General features: G+C 55.8%; 1 protein-coding gene across 8 annotated transcripts in view; it reads left to right on the top strand.

Moving 5' to 3' along the window:
• Positions 1-23,952, top strand: part of COL13A1 (collagen type XIII alpha 1 chain) — an 83,616-nt gene that overhangs the window by 37,423 nt on the left and 22,241 nt on the right. For 7 of the 8 annotated variants that reach the window (XM_059170055.1, XM_059170051.1, XM_059170049.1 and 4 more), the window contains 14 exons: positions 6,869-6,913; positions 7,759-7,791; positions 8,488-8,514; positions 11,051-11,104; positions 11,882-11,968; positions 13,469-13,522; positions 14,329-14,373; positions 14,773-14,841; positions 15,821-15,844; positions 18,022-18,084; positions 19,113-19,157; positions 19,523-19,675; positions 20,289-20,387; positions 21,652-21,696. In XM_059170055.1, coding sequence (XP_059026038.1) covers positions 6,869-6,913; positions 7,759-7,791; positions 8,488-8,514; positions 11,051-11,104; positions 11,882-11,968; positions 13,469-13,522; positions 14,329-14,373; positions 14,773-14,841; positions 15,821-15,844; positions 18,022-18,084; positions 19,113-19,157; positions 19,523-19,675; positions 20,289-20,387; positions 21,652-21,696 — 843 coding nt within the window. The remainder of the gene's footprint in view (positions 1-6,868; positions 6,914-7,758; positions 7,792-8,487; positions 8,515-11,050; positions 11,105-11,881; positions 11,969-13,468; positions 13,523-14,328; positions 14,374-14,772; positions 14,842-15,820; positions 15,845-18,021; positions 18,085-19,112; positions 19,158-19,522; positions 19,676-20,288; positions 20,388-21,651; positions 21,697-23,952) is intronic. The other variant, XM_059170054.1, reaches the window with a different exon arrangement.

Raw genomic sequence — 23,952 nt, 5'->3', positions numbered from 1 at the left:
TCTTTTTCTCTCTCCTCCTCTCTCGGCTTAGAATGGGGCATGGAGGTGTGGGGAGACAGCTGGCTCCTGGGAAGATGAGTTTGCCCTCACCCCACCATCCAGGGAGGAAGGAATGAGTGCTGGGGGTGGGGGGCAGGTATTGCCTAGCTGGACAGAAGCATGGAACCACCCCTGTGTTTGGGGTATAAGGGGAGCCCATGAGGAAAGGGAAGGACACTCCGCACCTGCTTCATTGCCCTGTCCTGGAGACTCAGTCCGCTTGCAGGTATCCCTTTCTTTCAGCAAAGGTAGACTTTAACTCTTAGCAAAGATGTTTCCTGGCCTGTGGAGTTTGCTAATGAGAGTTCCAGCCATCATCATGGCTGCTGCTACTGTCGCTGCCCCCAGGGCAGCTGGACAGCGTAGCATCCTCCCAAAGGCCAGCCAGGCCAGCAGAGCAGGCTTCCTTTCTAGCTCCTTCGGATCAAAGGCCAGTGGGGCCAGCAGACCCTGCGCTGCCCCCAGCTCTGCTTGGGACCAGCCCTTCCACCCAAATACCCAAGGGGGGGCTGCTCACTCACCCACGTGGTACCAATGTGATCCGAATTAATGACCGCTCATCTACTTGAAGTAAGTTGTAAGACACAAAGTGTGTTTCAAACATTACTCCTTGGCTCTCTATCAAGGGGAATGGTGGGTATGGTCCGACTGTATGTGGGTCACAAAACCTGCTGGGAGCTTATGTATAAGGGTGTTGGTGCTGGTCCGGCTGACTCTGACTGCCCTACTGGGCTTTCTCGCCTCTCCTCAATCCATCTGCAAAAGGCCTGATCATTCCACTCTGCCGCGCAGAGCAAGGGGCTACATGGGTGGACACGTGTTTGCAGAACAACAGCTAGCATTGTTACAACTGCCTCACTGGCCTTTTGGACAGGTCAGCTGTGGGCGTGCCACTGGCCCCACATCATATTACTGAATCCTTAGAACAACCTGGAGAGGAAGGCTTTATTTTTGGTCCTGTTTCACAGATGAGCAAACTGAGGCCCACAGAGGTCTGGAAGGTCCACAGCCAGGAAGTAGTAAAACCAGTTGCGTCTTATCCCAAATCCTTGCCCCGAATGACTTTACTACGTGGGCCTTCTGAGCCAGAAAAGGGAGCAGGCGTCGCAATTTCCACTTTCCCGTAGGGTCTCCTCTCCTAGAAGGAAAGAAGGTGGGAGCTGGGCTGATCTCTTTCCTGAGGGAAAAGGCTAGGGCTGGATTCAGGCTTTTCTCTGAGCTTCCTAGGCTCTCTGTGAGCCAACCTTGGGGTCCTTGATGCGTTTCAGTCAAAGAACCCAGGAAGTGGAGTGTCGGGCATGGGCACTGATCCCCCAGATGATTTCCATAAGGACTTAGCAAGGTCCTGAGACTCCCATTAAAGGCAGGAAAAGGCAGCTTGTCTCAGCTTGTCCCCCAGCACTGGACCCCTCTTGCTCTCAGAGGGCCTGAGGAACCCCAGGCCTCACACGGCATTCGTGCGCAGCAGAGCGCTCCAGGCGAAGGACGCCGTAGATGGCCGGGTCTCCTAGGATGGGGACAGCACTTTCTTTCACAACCATGAAATCCCCCTGGGGACATCCAGACCATTTAAAATAAAGCCGACCAGAGATCTGAGGCATGGGCCTCAGAAATGAGGCCTCTCGGGGGCTGAGAGTCTCAACCCGCAGGCCTCCAGCCCCCAGCGTGTGCTCTCTGGGCCCTGTTTCTCCCACACTCCAAAACCCACAGATTAATTAGAGCTGACTTTTCTTTTTGGAGCTAACTACAAAATCAACCGATCTCAAATCGAGATTACAAACCAGCTGCCCTTCCAAAGCCCTGGCCTTCGATGGGGCGCCTGACCCCGGTAATTCCCCAGATTACTTCCTGCCGGTCCTAATTACCAGAGGAGCTGGCATCTCCCCCGTCCCAGTCCTCTCCTGTCTGGAGCTGGCCAGGGCGGCGAAGAAGGAAATGAGCTGCCTTTTCCTGGAAGGGAGGCCTAGGAACCCTTTAGGGCAGAAAGAGACATGAGCCCGCCTCACGGGCTTTCCCAGCTCAGGAAAGGGCCCTGGTCCAGCCCCAGGCCTGAGCCCCCTGCTGGCCTCCCCCCACAACCCCCAACAGCCCTCACACAGGCCTTCCTCCTCCCTATAGAGAACAAAGGGTCTGTGTGTGAAGCGGCTTCATCCCGGCCCTCCCCAGGGCGCTGGGCTACTAGGGAGACTCACCGGAGCGAGGTCCATTCATCTCCCTGCACTCCTCCAGCCTGGCCTCTGCGTGGCTGGGGAGCTGACCTTGAAGCCCCCCACCTCCCTCCAGACTGTGTCGTCTTGCCAAGTCCCTGCCCTGCTTTTTCAACAAACAGTAAATCACCAATTAAGAGGCCACTCCCACAGGTCAGGAGCGTGGCCATTTGGGGCTTCAAGGAGCTGGCTTTCATCCCGTCTCAGTAACCAGGGGGTCCCTCCACCTGGAAGCTGGGACCGGAATAGAAAACCTACTGATGGTGCAAGGCGCTCTCTGCCCAGCTGGAGAGTCAGTGGCATCGTGAAAGGCAGGGCTGGGACGGCCTTCAAGGTCATTCCAGGCAGCCCCCTCTCTACCCACCCGTGCTCACCCAGAACTTTCTTAGCCACAGTAACTGGAATCTACCCCTTTCTGGCCAGGAATCAGGCATGGGTTCTTGGCAGCCAGGCTCCTCGGTGGTAGGGTGTTCTGGCCTGGGGGTCTCCGACCTGGTTTGCCAGCAGCCTCTGCCATCCATGCTTCAGGCCCCTGGGCAATGGGCAGAGTGCCCAGCTCCCCAGCTGCAGAGTGGACAGATGGGGTCTCTAGGAGCCCACCGGGGGAGCTCCCGGGGTCCTTTTGGGAGGATAGAGAAGGCAAAGATAGAGGGGATAAACTGGGGACCTTGGACTTGGGCAGACTATGAGAATTCTCTCTGTACTTAAGAAGAAGACACTTGCAAGTTAGTGAATCTAAATTCAGCCCAATTCCAAACTTAAACCTTTTAAACAGGAACGTTCTTAAGAAGGGAAATGGGGGAAAGGACCCTCACAAATACATATCAAGGGGGAAAACTGTGCGAACAGAAGTCATGGTCCCCCTTTTAGCCATAGCTGCCAGAAACCCCCTTCTCACCCCCTGCAGACAGGTGCCCTTGTCCACAGGCACCCCGAAGTCCTTGACAATGACACAGTCCTGTCTCACCTCACAGATCCAAGAACCAGTGCTTCCTGGTGTCAGACTGGGCCAGTCCCTGGGGCAGAGGTCAGGCTGGGGTAAGCCCCTCCTGATGAGAGTGGAATGAGCCTGCCGGGCAGGGTCAGCTGGGGGCACCCCTGCTTCCTGCCTGACGCAAGGGTGGGAGTGAGGGAGGCCCGAGATGGGATCAAGACATCCTGGGTCATCCGTAGAATTAAGAGACTTGACCCAGAGGGGAGGGAAGGGGCGAAGGTCAGCCCTGCTAACGAGGAGGGCTGCCTCCTTACAAGGCTCCAGGGGGCCCGGATTTCCCTGGAGAGGGTGGTTTTGTCTTTGCCTACAAGCCCACAAAGGCTGAGGACAACCCCAATTAGCAGGAAACCCTCACTCCCCTGGGCTTACTCTACACTGCTCCTGCTGAGATTGGAGACAGAAGCCCAGAGATGGGGCTCGAGCAGAACCCACCCCCGCCCCGCCTTTGCTGAAGCATTTACAGCTGTCCCTCTGAGTAGGAGGCAGGGAAAGCAGAGACCCACTGAGACCCGTCCTAGACCAGCATTTTCCCCCACAGCTAAACTCCCATCTCCACAGCCTTGCTCTGCAGCCACCAACAGACCCAACGTCCCCTCCCCCAACTCCAACCTCTCTCCCAGCGAAAGGCCTCAGGTAGGCAGGGCTGGAGGTGGCTGGAGAAAGGGGTAGAGCCGTGGTGGGTAGATGGTCTGGAGTCTAACTCACTTCGCAGAGGAGAATCCTGGCCCCGAGAGGGAGAGAGGCGTACCCAAGGTCACACAGCCTCCCTGACTCCCGGCCAGTTGCCCCAGATGGAAGCGAGAGGAGGGGGACAGCGGCATTGAGGAAAGGCTGAGGGAAAGAGGAAGGGCCAAGCTCCCACTTGTACCTCCCCAACCATGGGAACTCTGTCTCCCGGGTGTCTTCAGGGCTAAGTCAACCTGGTTGGGCCAGCTGGAATGTTAGCAGGAGAGCCTGTTCCTCTGAAGGAGAGAGTGACAGAGCCCCTCAGCTGGGGCTCCCAAAGAGGGGGCTCTGACTCCTTCGTGTTCTGACAAGGTCCTGTGGCGCCCTCTGCTGGCCACAGAGCAGATCTCTGCAGGCTGGCAGGGCCCTGCTCAGCTCCTTCCTCCTGCCCTCCTATGTTGACCCCTTCACCCTGATGCAGCACGGACCTGAGGGCCCTCCAGCTGAGAGAGGCTTGAGAATCTGCCCATCGGATGCTTGGCGTTGGCTTAGTGGGATGAGTACCTGGGCTTTAACAAAGACCTACGTTCCAGTCCCTGCTCGGCATGACCTTGGCGGTCATACGTGGCCTCCCTGAGCCAGTTTGTTCACCTGTGAAACAGGAGTAAAATCCATCGTCACATTGGAGAGGAGTCTTGGAGATTGAATAGAGGAAAAATTGAAAGTTTTAGCCTCGTACCAGGCCCATGGCAGACACAGTTAATGGCCTGCAAGAGGGATTTCCCAGAATATGGAGCCTGCGGCAGTGACTCCTCTGTGTTTACTTCCTGAGGACGGCTCCACTCACCTTGCCTGTGGCGCCAAGGTCCTAGTGGGCCAGGGTGAGGAAGGGCTCCTGTGTTGGGAGCTAAAGATTCTGGGCGTTTTGCAGAATTCAGAGACTTAGCCCAAGGAGGACTGGGGTGAACCATCCCAGGCAGACATGAATTTGTACACGTCGATCACAAATGCCAAGTGGTCCCTCACTGCACCCAGGAACCAGCTCTGGGTGACGGGCATAGTGAAAAGCTTCATAGAGGAGATATTTTACCACGACCCCTAACAATGAACAGGGGGTCCAGTTGAGGGAACAACAGAGAGACATAGAGTCCTGGGTGGCTCAGGTGGTTAAGCATCTGACTCTTGACTTCAGCTCAGGTCATGATATCAGGATCGTGAGATCGAGTCCCACCTCAGCTCCATGCCTGACATCAGAGTGTAGAGCCTGACTTGCTGGGCAAGCAAGGAGCTTATTTGAGATTCTCCCTCTCTCTCAAAAAAAAAAAAAAAAAAAAAAGGCATAGAGTCCTGAAAATGGGTGATTTTTTTCCAGGGAGACAGGTGGTAGGTATTAGGACGTCAGGTGATGAGGCTGGGAAGGAAGCAGAGGATGGAAAACCTGGCCCCTCTTCTAAGGTCAAGGCCAGGCAGCGGCTGTTTCGCAATAAAGGGGTGTTAACTGTCCTGGGAAGCTTCCCGGCACGCCAGCACCAAGGCCCAGTCATGGAGGAGAGAGGTCGGAAGAAGTGCTAGCTTTGGCAAGCAGGAGGGTGCATAGGACTTCCCAGAAGATGGCAGAGAAGGGATGAGGGCAGCGGAAAAGCTGGAGGCCAGGTAGGACCAGTCTCCCCTTCTGCTGGTAAGCCTGTGGGAACTGCGGCCTGGCCTGAAGGCCACAGCTCTTGAGACCTGAGCGGGGAGGCTGAGCTGGGATGCAGTCTGTCAGGACCCCGTGGTGCCGTGCCCAGCCTTCAGATGCCTTCAGACGCAGGCAGCTGCTGCAGAGGGCTCGCCCTGTCCTGTCACTGCTGGCATTTGGAGCCCCGGCTGGCACTTCATCTGGGGCTCAACTCACAGAGACAGGGGATGCCCTCCTTCCTTTCCTGAGTGCCACTCCCTTCTCTGACACAGTGGATTAGTCTTGACTCCTCTACTATTTTTTTTTCTTAAAGATTTTATTTATTTATTTATTTGAAAGAAAAAGAGAGAGAGAGCACAAGCAGGGGGAGTGGCAGGCAGAAGGAGAGAGAGAAGCAAGCTCTTTGCTGAGCAGAGCCCGATGCGGGGCTCGATCCCAGGACACTGAGATCATGACCTGAGCTGAAGGCAGACGCCTAACCCACTGAGCCACCCAGGCACCCACTGACTCATCTGCCCTTGACCTCCATTTGTCACTGACTGTCATCTCCAACCCCATCTCCTTCCTGTCCATCCTGAATTCGCATCCCTGCCCCATAGGTTTGGCATTTTCATGGGGAGGGAAAAGAGGTTGAAGAGAAAGACAGGACACCGCTGAGATCATAGAGCAAACCCCACGATGTCCCGAAGCCACAGCTCTCTCCTGGTGTCCCCAGGGTTCCAGACGGCACCCTGCCTCCACGCCCCAAACCACAGACTGGCCCTCCGCCGTGCCGGGCCAGGACCCATGAGCCCCCGGGAGGCCTTAGACTTAGCTGGGAGGAAGGGGAGCCCCAGATGGAGCGGAGAGGCAGAAGCCTGTGTGGCTCAGCCAGCAGGTACCACGAGAGCAAAGCTTCTGGTGTGAGAATGGTGCAGGAAGCGCTAGGCGGCGGTGAGAGGGAGGGCTGCTCAGGTGAGCGGTCAAGTGCACGGAGCGCTGACCCAGCTGCGCCTCCAGGCTGGTAGTAGGACCTTCACAACTCTTCCTGCATCCGCTCCGGGACTCGGACTCTGCTGGCGAGACTGTCTGTCTCGGGGGCCCTTCTGTGAGTTCACGGAGCTCAGAGGAGCGGCCTGCAGGGGCTGCGGGATCCTCGGAGCTCATCGTGAGCTGGACGGCAGTCCCGACCCTCCAGACCAGCCAGCAGGGAGATCTGGACACCCCCACAGGCCGCGCTTCAAGGGCCGAGGCCTCGGGCAAGTCCGGGCCTCTTCTCAGCGCTTCTTTTATTTCTTCCTTCAGGGAGAACGGGGCATGCCAGGGATGCCCGGCAAACACGGAGCGAAGGTACCTGACCTTCCCTGCCCAGCCCTCCCCCCACCAGCCCCTCCCTGAGCTCCAGCCCTCTCTCCTAAGTTCTGGGACACCTGGGAGGCCCAGCTCCTTCTCCTTCCCAGGTCCACTGGGGAGACATGAAGACAGGGTACATGTTTCCTCCCAGCCCTCTCTCCCTGCGGTGCCAGCCTGCTCCGGGCGGGAGCTTCCGTTTGGCCCAGGAGCCAGCACTCCCCAGTGCCCTCCTGATGTGGCCGGGCCTCCTCTCGGGCGTCTTGGTTAAGCTCAGCTCCAGCTGAGGAGTGGGGAGCATACTCACCCACATGGGGAGTAGGGACTCCCTAAAAATCACCTGCCCTTGGGATTGACTAAGTGGCACATTGGGCAGCCTATTTACCTCAGAGTGGCTGGTCATGGGCTGATGTGGAAATGGGGCTCACTCCCAGCTGCTCTGGGAGAATCCTACCCGCACACCCTCTCTCGTTCTCCCCTTCCACACGGCGTTCCCTCTACCCCTTTCCCTTCCCACTGAAGCCCTCCCCACGTGGCACCCCAGAGAGACCCCGACCTGGACACTCCTGGGTTCCCTGATGCAAGGGCCTGGGAGCTGAGCAGGTGGGTGGGAAGCTTGGGGGACTCAGCGGTGCAGCTCAGAACCTCTGCCTTCCTGGGGACCCACGCTCCCGGTGCCAGACTCTGCCACCCACCTTTGCCGTGGGTCTGGGCAGCAGGCAGAAGCAAGCCGTCTGCCTCCGTATCCCCTCCCCACCCCGCCCCAGGGGAGGCTGGGAGGCTGGCCACTCCTTCCCTTGCCTCAGCTGTGGAAAGTCGCCATGCCCTTTTCTTCTCTCCACCAGGGAGCTCCTGGAATTGCTGTGGCTGGGATGAAGGTCAGTGGAAGGGTATCACTCCACATATGAAGGGCACGGTGGGAGGGAAGGAGAGAGGAAGACATGGCCGGGGCTTCAAGGACTCCGTGGGGTGGCCGCTGGGCCAAGGAGGGTGCAGACGGGATCCAGAAATATCTCTCTTAAGGCAACGTCTACGCCATTATGCACAACTTGACCAAGAGATGTTTAACTGAGCCCTGCAAAGTACATTGCAAAGGTTTGCTGGCCTCAGGGAAAACAGCGCCCTGCCCGTAAGCAAGGGAGCCCAGCGCTTTCCTTTATACCTCGGAATCCAGCAGCTGCGTGCCTGCAGAGCTCCCGAGAGGAGAGCAGGAGTCCTTCCCCTGAACCCCACCTGAACCGCATCTGGTCAGCAGGCAGACGGATGGGGACCCCCAGAAGCACAAAGGTGGATCTCCCAGCAGGTCCACGGACAGGGGGCACTGTGTCCAAAGCCAATGCCCTTTCCTTCTCTCTGCCTGCTCTCACTCTTGTCACATCCCTTACTTGGGGTATGAATCGGGAAGAGTCCAAGAGGCCTCCCTTGTCCTGAGACCTGAAGCCTAGGCAGAGGAAAGTCCTGGGCAGGCCAGATGCTTCACACACCCCATGAAGACCTTTGCTCGTTTACTCCTGCGCCAGCTCTCGCTCTTTCTCCTTCATCTCTTTACTGGAGTCTTCTTTGTTTCCACACAGGGTGAGCCAGGGACCCCAGGAGCCAAGGTACTGATTCAGAGGGAATGTTCTGGGCTGCATGAAGCATCAAGCATGGGGGGAGGCGGCAGTGGCTGCTATTATTATGCTCCTGGTTCCCCTGAAGCCGGCCTGGAGCTGGGGACCTGACTGAGCAGAGGAGGGCCCACCCAGGAGGGGCCTGCTGGCCAGGAATGCCTTCCCCTCCCTGGATTCTGGCCTAGAGCTCGGTTAGTTTGCCTGCACACCAGCTCCAGCAGGCAGTAACTCCTGTGCCCTGTGCCTGCAGGGCTCTGTGTCTCTTCTCTCGTTCTACAAGGGATGTAACATGAAAAAAGTTTCCATGCCAAATAAGTTTGGGAAATACAGACTTAAAAGTATTTCAGTTTTCGTTTTGTTTTGTTTTACTGCAGACCTTCTCAGAGCCTTTAGGAGGCTATATATATACTGGGGACCTCTAAAACTATAATCTCTGATGGTGCGGCATTTCCAAACATTTTGACTAGAGCTTCCTTTTTTAAAGAGGAACGTCATATGGGACTAGTATTCTGGAAATGCTAGTTTACCATCACTGTCCACCCTACCCCTCAACACCTCCCCCCAGTCCTCTTATCAGTGACTTTCTCTTCTTACCACAAAAGGAGACCCAGGAGCAGTAGGAAAGCCAGGGCCCCCAGATTTGCCAGGAAAGAGGGGGCAGAGGGTAGGATATTGTGTCTCTGAGCGTGTGTCCGCTTCAGACTGGCCTCTGCTGGTCCCACACTTCGTGCTCCAACCCCATGGTTCACGTGCTACCTGCAGTATGTTCAGGGTGCATGTGTCCCCTGGAAGAGGGGAGTGCCCGGATGGCCTGGGAAAACTTTAGAAATCCTACACTCGGGAGCACACTGTCCCTCCTCCAAAGCATTGGTTCCCAGGAGGAAAGACCAGCAGGAGAAGGCTTTCCCTCCATCCGTCCCCTCTCCCCCAGGGTCTCTGAAGGGCAACACCTGCATCCTTCCCCTTTAGACTCAGCCTGTTTCGGGCTAGGCCCCAGCTCCGGCATACCCCAGGCACAGCGCTGGTGGAGCTGCGGGGAAGGGGGGGGTCAGGACTTCCTGCCCATCAAAGGGGACCACACTTGGCTCCCTCCCTTTCCTTGATGGGCTTCAGGCTCTTTTGTCATTCAGCTTCTACCCAAGGGCAGGTGGCAAGGGGATGACAGTCAAAGACTTGGTGTGGCATCCTCTGTGGCTTCAGCTGGAAAATTCACTGAGACACCTGTCAAATTATGACCCCAGGGCCCTCCGTTTCTATTATTAGCTACAAGAATGGGCAGCCATCCAGCTATGGAGAGGGGTGCCCTCGGGTGTTGACCTGGTGGGGTACTCTTGGGGTGCTCTCCCCAATACGGGCCACTCTGGGAGTGCCAAGTGCTGTCCTCATGGTATAGAAGAGGGAGCTTTGGAAGAATTGAGGAGACAGGCTGCTTCTGTCCCTTGAGACTGGGAAGGGGTCACGCACAGCCCTGGAGCCTCTTTATTTGTGCAGTGAGAGCAGGGCTCTGAGATGCGTGTCCTGGGGAAGAAAGTTCTTCTTGGTGGAAAAAGATGCTTAGGGCAGGGTGTCAGCTTGCAAGGGATGCCTGAACCAAGGACCACAGGCTGTGTGAATCAAACAACAGAAGCTTATTGTCCCACAATAAGGCCAGGAGCCCAAGGTCAAGGTGCCAGCAGGGCTGGCTCCTTCTGCAGGCTGGGAGGGAGAATCTGTTCCCTGCCTCTCTCCTTGATTCTGGCCATTTGCATCCCTGGTGTTCCTTGCATCTGGCATCCCTGGTGTTCCTTGGTTTGTAGAATTACCACTCCGATCTCTGCCTTCATTTTAACCTGGTGTTTTCCTGGTGTGCCAATCCCCCCATCCAAATGTCCCTTTTATAAGGACACCAGTCATACTGGATTAGGGGCCCACCCTACTCTAGTGTGACCTCATAACTTCGCCAGTTATGTCTGTAATGACCCTATTTCCCACAAAGGTCACATTCTAAGCTACAGGAAGTAGCTGCAACACACGAACTTGGGGAGGACAGAAGCCAACCCATCACAGGAAGCAAACTTCTCAAAATGGTCCTCCAAAGGAGAAGTCTAGTGAGATGAAGTTTGTGTTCCCTGGAGGCAGGGAGGGGTCAGCAGAGACCGTGGGCCTCTACGCACTGGACATTTAAAAAATGAAAAGAACAGAGTGGTTAAAAGGAATTGTATCCCCAACTGCTGGCCTTCTATACCACTCAGGTCTCCCAGGAGATGCCCCGAAAAGGAGCTAAGCGCTCTTGGTGCCTCTTGATTGTAAATGATGAGGGCCCAGCCCATATGGGAGCAGGAGAACAATGACCCAGGCCCTCACCAGTGTGAAGTGGTTCAGGAAAGGAATCCGGTGCGGATGGGGGTCTCGGGGGGAAATGGCCCACGGAGGAGGGGCAGGGAGGCAAGCAGAGAAAGCCAAGGTTCTCTGCAGGAGGGGCTGGGGCCTTCCCAGTTGGCCTGGAGAAACCGTTCCTAACCCTGTACTGTCTGCATTCCCTCCACAGGGTGAAAAGGGGGCGGCAGGCTCCCCTGGGCTACTCGGCCTCCTGGGGCAGAAGGTGGGTATCGGAAAGCCCAGAATGGTGGGTTTTATGTAAAGGCATTGGGGTTCATCCGCGCCTACATTCCCAGCTCTGGCCATCCAGGGGCCCCAGTATCAGAGGTGTCCTTGGAAGACAGAAAGATTCTTGCGTGCTATACCACGTGGGAGGCCCCAATTGACAAAAATGTCTGTATTCAAAGACCAGGAGCTGTGACCTTGTCCCATGTCCTTGCACCGGCTCTGAAAATTGCTCCCTAGTACACGAGCTCCATGACATTCCACTAAAAAGAAAAGAAGACTTGAGGTCAAATGAGTGTGGAGAGAGCTGCATGAGACAGGCCCCCTTGGAAAGTCACAGGACACTCTCCTGTCACACTCAGAGCACCTGGTGGGCAAAGAGCCTGAGCTGCTTCCTTTCCCTCTGCCTTCCCTGACATTCTTCGGCCACCAGACCCTTTATTCCACATTTCAAATATTTCCCATCCCCAGAAGGAGGGTTCCATGGACACACTCTGAGAAACAGTCTAGACCCAAGGCGTGACGGGTCTCTTGCTCAGCTTCATACCTGTTCCCCTGCAATAGCCAGGTCCTGTCTCTCCTTACATCCCATGGCCAGTGAGACCAGGCCAGGCTTCTGAGGGCCTCTGTGCCCAGCCTGGACCAAGGCGTTGTCTGCTGCCCCCACTCCTTGGAACTGGAAGGGGAGAAAAGACAGGGATGGGCCACCTCCCTCTGGAGCTGGGCAGGCCTACTCATGGTTACATTCCCACTCTCCCCCTCCTTCTGCCTCCAGGGAGAAAAAGGCGATGCCGGCAACTCCATTGGAGGGGGCAGAGGGGAGCCCGGCCCCCCAGGGCTGCCCGGGCCCCCTGGGCCAAAGGTGAGTTTCCCTGGGATCCACGCTCGAGGGAGACACTGCCTGTGTGGCCTTTATCTTCAGCCTGTTCTTGGGGACTCCATCCTGGGTGCCTTGCCTTCTCTCCTGCTCCAGATGTCTGATTTTTCCAGTGGATTCTAGAAAGACAATTTGGACTGAGCTCCTGATTTTCCGTGGTGACTGACTATCCAAGAGAAGCAGTCCGAGGGCAGATGGCTGGTCCCAATGATTCAAACAGCTACAGTGTAACTGAGTCAGGGATGGACGGCTGCAGGGCTTAGGAGAGCCGGAAGGGCCCCCTACCCAGGCTCTGAATATGAGATCAGTGATCCGTTGAGCCCCACCGGGTGCTGGCACGCACGGGGTGGGCGGGGGGAGGGGGTCCGCAGGGGGGTCAGCTGCAAATGGGACCACTGTCACTTTCCTTACACCAGGTGGAAGCTACAGTGGTGAGATTTGGGTTTCCCGAAGCAGAGGCCTCCTGCGCTGCTTGGTTTGCTCCAGCAACCCAGGGAGTGAGGAGGGCCTCTTTAAGGCGAGGACCCGTTGCATGATTTTTGGAAGATACACACATTCGTTCCACCAACATGTATTGTGGGGCTGCTGTGGCGGGGCTCTGCCTGGCCTGTCAGGCTGCAGAGCGCTGCCGTTGCCTTGCTCGTGGCCCAGCAGGAGAAGCAAACCCAGTTCCCAAGGAAATCGTGGCAGGGGCAAGAAGGAAGCCCACAGATGGGCAAGATGAAGTGGCAGGAAGGGTCTTGGGCAACCGCCCACGGGCCCATCGGACCAGCTTTGCCAATGGTGGCCCTGGAAGCAGGGCTCTGGGACATCCCCAGGGTCGGATTCTGTCTCCATGGGACATGGATCCCTGGCAGGTCTTGGGTTTTGATTTGGGGTTGGGGAAGCCTGGTCAGTACTGTCCCTGCATCCTGGGACACAAGAGGGGAAAGCTTAGAAGGCCGTGTCCTCCTTCAGGGAACGGGCAAAGTGCTGAGTGAGGGACGTATGCGCGGGGGACCTCCTCTCGTCTCTCTTTGCGCCTCCCATCCTAGGCCTCCTGTTTCCCCTCCCTACGCATACCCAGAGCCTTCATGGTCCCTTCCGTCTCCTGGGCAGGACCTGCTGAGGTGGTCTTCCCAAGTGTTCCAGGTTCTAAAATGACCTGCCTCCCTATAGTTAGGACCGGATGGCAGTCTACACCGGGGGTCGGGGAGAGGTGTGCCGACGGCAGTCCGCACCCCGGGGCTGAAACAGAGCTGGACTGTGTGTTAACCAAGAACTGAGGAGCTTCTGGCACTGCGGGCTGGGCCCCAGAAAGTGGTGCAGAACTCCGAGGAGGAAAGAGGCAGACAGGGAAGGCTGCCTGGAGGAGGTGAGACCGAGGCTGGGCCCACAGAGTGGGTGGAAGTCAGATGAGTAGAATGAAGTGAGTTAGTAGAAGCCAGCGCAGACAAAGACTGAGATCCGGAAACACCCAGCACCCATGTCTCTCCTCTTCCCCAGGGAGAAGCTGGCATTGATGGCCCGGCCGGCCCCCCAGGACGGCAAGGAGACAAGGTACAGAGGCTCACAGTTCTGAGATGAGGGTTGGCTTGCGAGTTCAAGACCTAGCTCAGGAAGAGAAAGCGCGGTGGCTGTCCCTGCAGCTGGACCCCTGGGCACAAAGCTGCCATCAGGGTCTTGAGGAGTCAAGTTCTATTGTCTTTTTATGTTTACTTTCCATCTTGATTTTTTAAAAAATTGTATTTAATGTTAACATTGTCTCAGAACCATCGGGACTGTGGTTTGTTATCATGTATTCCCCACAGTCCCATCCTGTTTCCAACCGGGACCACCCCCCACCCCACCCGGCGGGCGGAGGAAGGGGTGGAGTGCTCTGCGTGCCTTCTGCCAAACCCCCTTTCTCTGTCCTATGTGGGGCTGTCACACGCAGAGAGGCCCCTGAAAGAACCCACAGCCCCTCCAGTGGCAATTACGGACCCCTCAGGCGATGGGCAAAAAGTTGCTGAGCTCTCAGGCCCTGAGCCAACTGGAAATAAAGGGAAGCAAAGGGCGTGGTCCTTCAAAGCAGGGGCGTGGGGGAGGCGGGGGGGGGCGGTCCCTAACAACTAGCCCAGGCCAGGAAAAAGGTTATCCAGTGAGAAGCCGGGTGAGAAGCCAGAGGAGCTGGGAGGCCCAGAGGAGGGCAGGCTGGGGAAGATGCTCTGTGAGTGGGCGGAGACTGCACTTTCCTGCACGGGAAGGTCAGCGGCTTCCTGGCCTGAGCAAAGATGAGCCTCCCAACCCTTCCATGGCTCTCTGGGGACAGTAGATGCTCTTGTACCCAGCCTTGTCGCCATTTCACTCAAATTGTCATGCAACAGGGGGAGCCTGGAGCACCTGGAAACCAGGGACCAGCCGGCCCCAAGGTACGTGCATCTCCCCCCCCACCAGAGTCAGAGCCTGCACCTCGCTTCCCTGGGGTCATGGCGTGAGCAGCTGGACTCTGGGTCTTGAGGGGGAGGGAGGGAGAGAGACTTCTTTCTGCAGTCGTGGCCGCCATGATGGGACTCAGTCTTCTCTAAGTCTGTCTAGTCCAGAGTTGTCGGACAGAGACGTCTGTGTTGGTTCTAGACCCTCTGGGCATCCTCGGTCAGTGTGGGAAACCCCCTGACAGGCTCCCCGGCCTGCTGCTCTGGGTCCTCCTGTGGGCAGCCAGACTCAGGCCGCCTCGGCTATGACCCTGTCTGGTGAAGAGCAGGCAGCCGTGCCCCGCAGCCTGTCCCTCCTGGCCCTGGCCAGCGGTTGAAACTGCATTTGTCTCGCAGGGCACCAAAGGGGAACCAGGGAAAGGAGAGATGGTGGACTACAACGGAAATATCAACGAGGCTCTCCAGGTACGTGGGAGCTGGCGTAGAGACTAGAGATTGGGAGGCGCTCAGGGGTGCCAGGCGCTGTGCCATGGCCCAGTGAGGGGGCGCTTCGATGCCCCAACTAGTGTCCTTGACATCAGACTATTGACAGAGCTTCCAGAAGAGCAGCCCCCTTGCTCTCTCTCTCTCGGCCTTTGCCTCCAGCCTCCAGGCAAACGCACCCCCTCATTTGGCCGCCAGGTGGCTGGCTCTGGGTCTGGCCCCGCTGGCTGTCTATCCGGGCTCCGGAAACTGAGCATGATAGTGGGTGGACCGGGGTTCTGGGGCCCCACATCTTCAATACCTGTGGGTCATTTTGTGGGGAGTTGTGGGGGAGGGGTGCCCTGTGTTTTGTAGGTTGCTTCACAATATCCCTGGTCTCAAGCCACTAGATACCTGGTCTTTCGCCACCCCTGGCTGACAGCAAAAATATGCCTCCAAACATCACTAAATGTCCCCTGGGAGCCAAACCCCACCCCCGGTTGGAGAACCAGTCCTCTAAAGGAAACACTGCCCCACTGGGGATCTGTTTACTTGGGGTACGATCCTGTCTACATGCCAACTCTTATCCCCCGTTTCTTGAGTGGCTCTGTATCTTCTTATTCTGCATTCGATGTTTACAAGGAAGTATGTTGGAGTCTTGAAGTCTGGTTCTGGGGGGAGATGTGGAGAACAGGGGAGGGTCCCAGTCAGCAATCAGGGAGAAGCAGAGATGTTGCCCCCCCCCTGAAGTGAAGGCGAGTTTGCAGGGCCTGAGTCTGGGGTAAGACAGCCTCAGAGGCTCTGCAAACCTTGGGGAAATGTGGGGGCGGCATGGGGAGAGGCATGGAGCCCACCAAGAGGGCCTATCCCTACTGTGCTCCTAAGGGAGGCCCAGCTCTCATGTTTCCGTGCCTGGGCCAAGGGGACCCTCCAGACGACCCTTGACTTGTTCTTGAACTGATCGCATGGCATTGATTTTTAGGAGATCCGAACGCTGGCGTTGATGGTAAGTCTTCCTCCTTCCCTTGGGCACTGGGCTGAGGGCTGGGGCAGGAGGGCGGGGGCTGTGGGAGGGCAAGGACTTGAGGTCTCACCTCCAGAAAGTAGGTGCGGGGCTTCTAGGTCAGGGCTGACCCTGAAGTGGCAGGGCAGAGGGTGATCCGAGCCTGAGCGGGGGCTCTCCGGAACCTCCCCAACCCGGGTCCCAGCTGTCCTCTGGAGCAGCTCTTCACCCATTCCACGGCGCACTCTTATCTCGGTGTAGACACTGGGGCACTGTGCAGCCGTGTCAAGGAGATGGAAGTAGAGAAGAGGATGCGTGTATGTTTCTCCTTGAACCCAACCTTCAGCTCATAAAATCCATAACCCCCAAAATCAGGAGAAACTCAACCTCCACTTTTTCACCTTTCCTAGAAGTCGGTTTCATTTTCTGCACTTGGAAAACCAGTGAATTTCAAGCCCTGATTTTGCGTGTGTGCCTACTACCACCAACAGGCCTGTGGATTTTTGTAGTGAACATTTCTAGTTAAAACAATTGCCATGAGGTTTAACTTTCAGGTGCAGAGAAGAAAGGAGATCCCAAAGTTCTCAAACTATCAGAATTTCATTTAACTTAGTATTTTTATTTTTTTAAGGAAGTTATTTATTTGCAAGAGAGAGAGAGAGTGCACATGAATGGAGGGAGGAACAGAGGGAGAAGCAGACTCCCCACTGGGCAGGGAGCCTGATGTGGGGCTCGTTCCCAAGACCCTTGTATCATGACGTAGCTGGAGGCAGATGCTTAGCTCTATTTTTAACTCTATTTCTATTCTATAACTATTTTTTTAAGATTTTATTTATTTATTTGACAGAGAGAAATCACAAGTAGATGGAGAGGCAGGCAGAGAGAGAGAGGGAAGCAGGCTCCCTGCTGAGCAGAGAGCCCGATGCAGGACTCGATCCCAGGACCCTGAGATCATGACCTGAGCCAAAGGCAGCGGCTTAACCCACTGAGCCACCCAGGCGCCCTCTATAACTATTTTTAATCCAGACTCAAACACCAATCATATCATGTCCCAACCCCAGAGGTTGGTATAAACATCACATGATTCTAGAATCAGTGAGCTTCATTTGAGGACATTAAAATATATTATTTGAAATAGCTATCCAAAGCAAAACTTTCATGGAATCTTTTTCTCTTTTAAAGTTAACCTCAATGGGCACCTGGGTGGTTCAGTTGGTTGAGCGACTGCCTTCAGCTCAGGTCATGAACCTGGAATCCCTGGATGGAGTCCCACATCAGGAACCCTGCTTGGCAGGGGATCTGCTTCTCCCGCTGACCGTCCTCCTCTCAAGCTTGCTCTCTCTCTCTCTCTCTCTTTTCAAATAAATAAATGAAATCTTTAAAAGTAAATAAATAGAGTCAAACTCAGGCGTAATTTACATACAATAAAGTAGACCCACTTTCGCTGTGAAGTTTGATGAGCTTCAACCAATGTATATATCCCTGTAGCCACGCCTGGTGGGTTGGGTTTACCCATGGGAGTTATTCATGTAACCCCCAGGGCACTCCAGAAAGTTCTTTCTTGTGCCTCGGGAGTCAGTCCCGCACCTACCCGCAGGCCCCGGACACCACTAAGCTGCTTTCTGTCCTGGTGGATGAGATCTGTCTCTTCTGGAGTGCCATCTGAGTGGAGTCGCGCAGTGTAGCCATCTGCGCCTGGTTCTCCAGCTCAGCATGGGAGGTCTGGGTCGCATCTGTGGCATGGCCGGCACCCATGCTTGCTACATTGTTCGCTGCGGAGGAGTGTTCCAGGGCATGGGTGTCACACGCCTGCACCTGTTGATGGATATCTGCACTGTTTCCAAGAGGCATTTTAAAGTCCCGGGGTGGGGGGGGGTGAAACGTATCTTCTCGGAGCCCCCGGGGCCCTCAGAGGGAGGAGGAGGGAGAGGCTGGTAGGCGTGGCTCCAGGGATCCCCGCCCCTCAACCCCGCCACTCTAAGCCAGACATACTCAGTGCTTATCCACTTAAACTGTGGAGTCCCCGTGCTCTTCCCTTTGCTGAAAGATGTTTCGGCCACTGAGGAGACGTTTGAAAACGATCGATCCCCATAAACCAGCCTCCACATACCCCCCTCTGGCAACAGGCCACTCCTTCTTGGTTGGAAAGTTCTTCCACAGGTCTTTCTTTTATTTCCTAGGGACCCCCCGGTCTTCCCGGACAAATCGGCCCACCCGGAGCCCCAGGGGTCCCAGGCCAGAAGGTAACGCTCAGTCTTGACAACGCAGAGACCCCACAGAGGGACTGCGTGTGTCCCTGAGTGCGGGCGCCAGTGGGTGATCCTCCCATCTTCCCTCAGAGCTATCGCTGCTCCCAGGCAGCCCAGGCCCTGCTTGTCCCCATCGCAGCCACCCCCTCTCCTGCCGCCTCACTCTGCCGTTCCTCCCCTGCTGTCTGACTTGGGTTCCCGTCATTCTCAGGCTCCTCGGAGAGCTGGGTGGAGCTTGGGTCTAGACAAGCCACTGCTCCAGGCAGAACCATGGGGGGGACCCCAACCCACTTATCAGGGAACATGACACTTGAGTGCCTCCCGGATCTCCCCGCTCCTTCGCTCCCCACCTTTGCTCCCCTCTGCCCCACCCCTGTGATTTTCTCAGAAGGTCCTGCGTGTTTGCACCTCTGTCCCCTGCTCACGAGGGCCCCTGCCCTGACGTACCCTCCCCTCTTCCCTACCTTTCCAAGTCCTCATATTTCAAGTCCAACGCAAAGCCACCTCCTCCTTGAAGCCTCCCCTGCTCTACCAGGCAAAATTCACTGCCCTGTCTTGTCTGCTCCTCTCTTAGCATCATTTTGCTTGGTGATGTGGGTCATTCTTTACTGGCCTCAAAAACAGAGGCCAGGCCTCCCTTATCTCCCTCCCTGACCTAAAGAAGAGGATTGGGTTGATGCGAAGATTCAGGGAGTTTTACCTGTGGGGCAGGCAGGATAGGAGGGCTGGGCTGGGGGTGAGGGGAGTGGGGCACTGGGAGGCAACACCCCTCCCAGCCAGTACCCAGGGTCCTCAGAGACAGCATGTGAGGCCATGGCTAAAATGTGGACTGCGGAGCCAGGATCTAGCTGCCCGCCGCCCACACCGCAGGCCTCGTGCGTGCGCACGGCTCTGCCCTGGGGGCCTCACCGTGAAGCGGAGGCCGTGTAAGTTCATAGCTCCGGGCTGACCCCGGCACAGAGGCAGTGCCATAAATGACAGCTCCTCTGCTCTGACGCTGACCTTCGTTGTTCTGGCCCCAGGGGGAGATCGGACTGCCAGGCCCTCCAGGACACGATGGAGAAAAGGTAAGAGCAGATACTCCCAGATGAGCCTCCAAAGATGGACTTTGACCTGGGCTAATGGGGGATGGTGGAGCTTGGGGACCAAAGGCTCTGGAACAGGCCCATATGTGAGCCTGTGGGGAAGGGAGTGGGAGCGTGGGGCCAACCCTGCAGGAGCCTGAACCCCACACTGCTGGCCCCAGAGGAGCCGGGCAGACCCCGCTGGGACGGGCTGGGGCTGGTGCTGAGTCTCCCCCGATTCCAAGGGAGGTGGACAGAGCCATGTCCTTTGGACTTCCCATTCTTTTGTGCACGTGCTCACTCTCTCTCTCTCTCTCTCTCTCTCCTCCATCATTGTATATAGTAACAATTGCTCATATTTTCTAAAGGGACCTCGAGGCAAGCCAGGAGACGTGGGCCCTCCTGGTCCCCCAGGCCCCCCAGGAAAGTCTGGGCCTGCAGGAATGAAGGGAGAAGACGGACACGCAGGAAGCCCGGGAGAGAAGGGGGAGAAAGGGGAGATGGGACAGGCGGGCCCACCGGTGAGTGCCAGGGCGGGCCGGCCAGAATTCCGCCCTGGGACGCCTGCCTGCCCGCGTGGTATGCCGCCCCAGCACAGCTTCTGCACGGTGCCTGCTGCAGCCTGGGCTGGAAACCTGGGGCCGGGAGTTGGGGGCCGGGGACTCCCCTGGGTTTCCCTCAAACCCCTGGCTTTATGAAGGCCAGCGGTCCCCCTCAAGAGACCGGGGCCTGTTCAGTCCTGTGTCCTTGGGAAAGTCCCTGAGCCTTGCAGGACCTCTATTTTCTCATCTCTAAAATGGGGCTAATCATTCCCTCCCTGGATACTTCACTGGGTTGTTGGGGAGGAGGTGAGGTCACAGGGGTAATCCCGCCTCTTTGGCAAGTATGCAGAAGCCCGACACCCCTGGGGGGGAGGCTGCCTGTACAAAGAAAGCACCTTACCCGGTCTTATGAGGCTGCTGACTTGACCTGGGCATCTTCCGGGGTCTTCAGTGGCTTTTCATCTGTGAAATGAGCACCTTCTCGAACCCCTGCCCTTGGAGGAAGGGAGCCATGCCTGCATGCTGCAGTTGGTCACAGACGCTCAGCCAACACCCTCGCTCTCGACTAACAGAGATCTTTGTCGATCTGTAGGGTCTAGACGGCCCAACTGGGGAGAAAGGAGAACCAGGTGGCCAAGGGAGGCCTGGAGCAACAGGAGTCCCCGGCCCTATCGGGCTCCCGGGATTTACAGTAAGGCGAGAGGGTGGGGTATTGAGGTTGTCCGCGGGCCGCTGTGGATGTGGGCACGCAAGCGAGGGGGCCCCTCATGGGGTCACCAGCCTGGCGGATGCCTGGCCCTGTATCGAGGCTGCACTAACCCCCGCCTGCCTGGCCTTTTGCGGGGGAGGGGGAGGGTCAGAGGGGTGGATGGGGTCCTCTTGAAGAATAGCTACCCCGTGCGGAGCACCAGAGTGTGAATACTGGTTCCTGCTTCTCAGCTCACAGCATGGTGGCCTCTGCCTTCAGGCACCAGCCTGGCTCAAAGGTGCTAGAGTCTTGGGCTCAGAATTCTCTTATTTGAAGTATAGAGACCCTCAGAGGTCAGTGGGTCCCACCTAGGACCCAGGGCAGATGTCCCTCTGGCAGATGTCCTGCTCCCCGGGGCTGCCCCACTCAGCTGGGACAGGGAGGCAGCTCCCAGCCTCCTGACATGGCCCTCCACCATGGAGCAGATCCGGGCTAGAAAGAGCATGTGCAGAAGCTTCCTCCTCAACCTCGCAGCCCTGGCCCTCGCCCTGTTCCTAGAGCCACAGAGTAGTTTCTGTGACCACGTAACGAATCTCGTATTCGGCAGCTGAAAGCAATGCGCTCTTCTGATCTCAGGGTCTATGGACCCAGAGCCCAGCTCGTCTCCGCCAGGCCTTCTGCCCCGGGGAGGCTCACGGGGCTTCAGTCAAGCTGCTGGTCTACATTCTCACCCGGCTGCTCCTCCCGGCTCGCCGCAGTTGGCGTAAGCAGGCAGTTCACATTGGAGCAGCTTGCTTGTTCAAGGCCAAGGCCAGCAGGAGTCTTTGAGTGCCTGCTGCCAACACAGGGTCATGTGCACATGCGTGTGTAACATAATCTGAATGTATGCGTGTTATAATCTGTAACATAAGCGTGGAACATAATCACAGGAGTGACATCCTGTCATTTTGGCCAGGTACCATATTCTATTGGTTAGAAACAGGTCACGGGTCCCCCCAGGATCTGTGCACCCCAGGGTCCACACATGGTATCAGCCTCTTCTCCCACATGCTGGGACCTCAGATCCCCGAAGATGGTGATCTTGGGCCTCTTGTCCCGTCTTCTTTACTGCAAGCTGACTGTCCCCTCAGCCTCCCAGGTGGCCCTTGATGACACCTTGACCTCATCTAGTCCCGGTCTGGTTTGTCACAGATGTGAAGGTGTCCCTGTGCCACCCCACCCCCACCCCGAGTGCCAGCACCCACAGCTTGGTGTTTTGTGCCCACAGGGAGAGAAAGGAGAGCCCGGGGAGAAGGGGGAGCCAGGAGTGGAGGTATGTTGCGCCACTTGGTCTTCTGTGTCATGGGGTATTTGACAGGGATCTCATCAGCCCCCAGTCCCTCTAGGACACACGGCATTTCCATGCTCTAGAAGGAAACACACAGCTGCCTGACATAGGGAGTGAGCAAGAAGCCGGACATTCACTGAGGACCATAACCCAGCCCTGGCGTCCCAGGTCATGGTGTCCCCACCAGTGTTCACAGAGCACCTGCCATATTTCCTTCCCGTGCTAGAGTCTGGAGTTAGGAAAAGGAACAGAACCACCTCTGCCAATGGTCCCCAGTAGCATGTTCTAGGATGGTTAGCCGCTCAAGGAGTTGATGAACATCCTAGAAGATGGGTCTTTTGAGCAGGATCTTGAAGACTCTAGGATTTTGCCTAGAAGCTCAAGAAGTAAGCTTTCCTGAGAAGCACATTCTACTCTGAGAGGTGTGGTGGTGAAGGCAAGAGGAGAAACAGTGGGGACAGAGGTGCTAGGGACGGAGGCCAGGGTCTCATAAGATGAGAGAGAATTGGCTTATTTGTAGGCTCAGGGAAAGAGCCAAGAAAACAGCAGAGCTCAGCCACATGTGAGGGAGACCATGTTTGATGGGAGAGCCTGTGCCACCCAGACAGAGCCAACAGAGGGACCAATGAGCCTTCTCAGCCCCTGGAGAGGTCCCCCAGCCCCTGTCACCGTCAGTGTCACCAGGGCCCGTTCCCCATTCAGGGAAGTAAACTTGATGAGGAGGTATGTTCCTGGGTTAGAGACGGGTGGCCTCCTGATGAAATGCTCCGAGATTCAGGAAAAGCATCACACACAGAAATGTTCCTTCCAGAAGTATTTAAAGTAACAATTGGAAACAGCCGACATTTCTAACAAGAAGAAAATGATTCAATAACTTATGGTAATAATATTAATGGTATAATAGTCCCCATGTTTGGGAGCGTTCCTTGTGCCAAGCCCGGCTCCAGGCCCTAGCCAGGGAGTAACTCATTTCACGCTGCTCAGTAGAGACATGGAAAGGAGGCTTGTAGGGAACATACAAAAAAAAAAGAAAGAAAGAAAGAAAGAAAACCAGGTTTCAGGTTAAATGAAAAACAACAGAGAATCAAATTATATATATAAAATCATTGTTAAACATGAACATATATTCAGATACATTTTATGCATTAAAAAAAGAGTGGAAGGAAATCAAGCAAAATATTAGGAGTAGCCAGATTACTTACTCTTTCCGTTCTTTCAATTCCCTCTAATTTACAAAATATTTTAGTGGGTCTGTTATTACTTTATTTGTTTGTTTGTTTGTTTTCAGATCATCGTACAGTAAAATTGACTTTTGGGTTGAGTGTGTATAGGTCTGTGAATTTTTTTAAAACATTCATAGGTCTGTGTAGCTACCGTCACAATCAGGATACATGAATCACCGGTTTATAATAAGGGAAAAAAGCAGTGAACTTTTTAAGAAAAGATTCTAGAGTTTCCAGAGATTGAGCTGAGAAATCCACGGATCCGAGAGACATGAGAGGCACCCGGTCTGCCCAAGTTCGGGGGCTTCTCTTTGGTGGCCTGACAGAGCGTTCCCTCTGGCCACACTCCATGGGATTTGAACCCTGGGAAGGCAAGAAGAGCCTCAAAGCTGAGATGGTGTGACCAGCTTAGAAAGGAGCAGGCAGGCCTCCCTCCTGCGTCTTGGGTGGCCGAGGGTTGGTAAATGGTTGGCCGTCCTTATCAGAAACAGAATCTGTAATGAGCACCATCTTCCGTAGAAAGAAAGACTCCCGGAGTCCCTCCACCTTCCCCGTCCAGCATGAATCTGTCCTACTTCACTCTGCCTTTAACTAAAGGGAAGAAGAGACCAGCAGTCTCTGTTACAAACCCTGCGGGACTTGAGGGGCATTCTTCCAAAACTGCTCTGCCCCCTCCCACATAACCAATCTCTGCTCCTGTAAGCCAGAGGTCTCAGATTCAAATGCCTACAGGCGCCAGGCACACAACAAATGAATGCCAAGTTCCAGATCAAAGACAATAGAGAGTGGTGGGGACTGGGGTTATCTGAAGATTTCATGCCCCACCTGGAGGGCAAAGCTTTTATTCAGCTCCAGGCAATGTTGCCATGCTTGAACGAGAGCCTATGCTGCCAGGCTTTTCTTTTCTCTTTCTTTTTTTTCCAAGAAAATCTGGACGTCTAGATGTTTTGACAGGATTTCCTGGCAATCTGTGGGTTTGTTTTTGTTTTTTTTCCTCCAACAATGTGCAGGTTCACAT

This window comes from Mustela lutreola, chromosome 4 (assembly GCF_030435805.1).
Source record: "Mustela lutreola isolate mMusLut2 chromosome 4, mMusLut2.pri, whole genome shotgun sequence".
Taxonomy (NCBI): Eukaryota; Metazoa; Chordata; class Mammalia; order Carnivora; family Mustelidae; genus Mustela; species Mustela lutreola.
The sequence above is the reverse complement of the archived record's forward strand: the minus strand, read 5'-3'. Positions and strand labels throughout refer to the sequence as shown.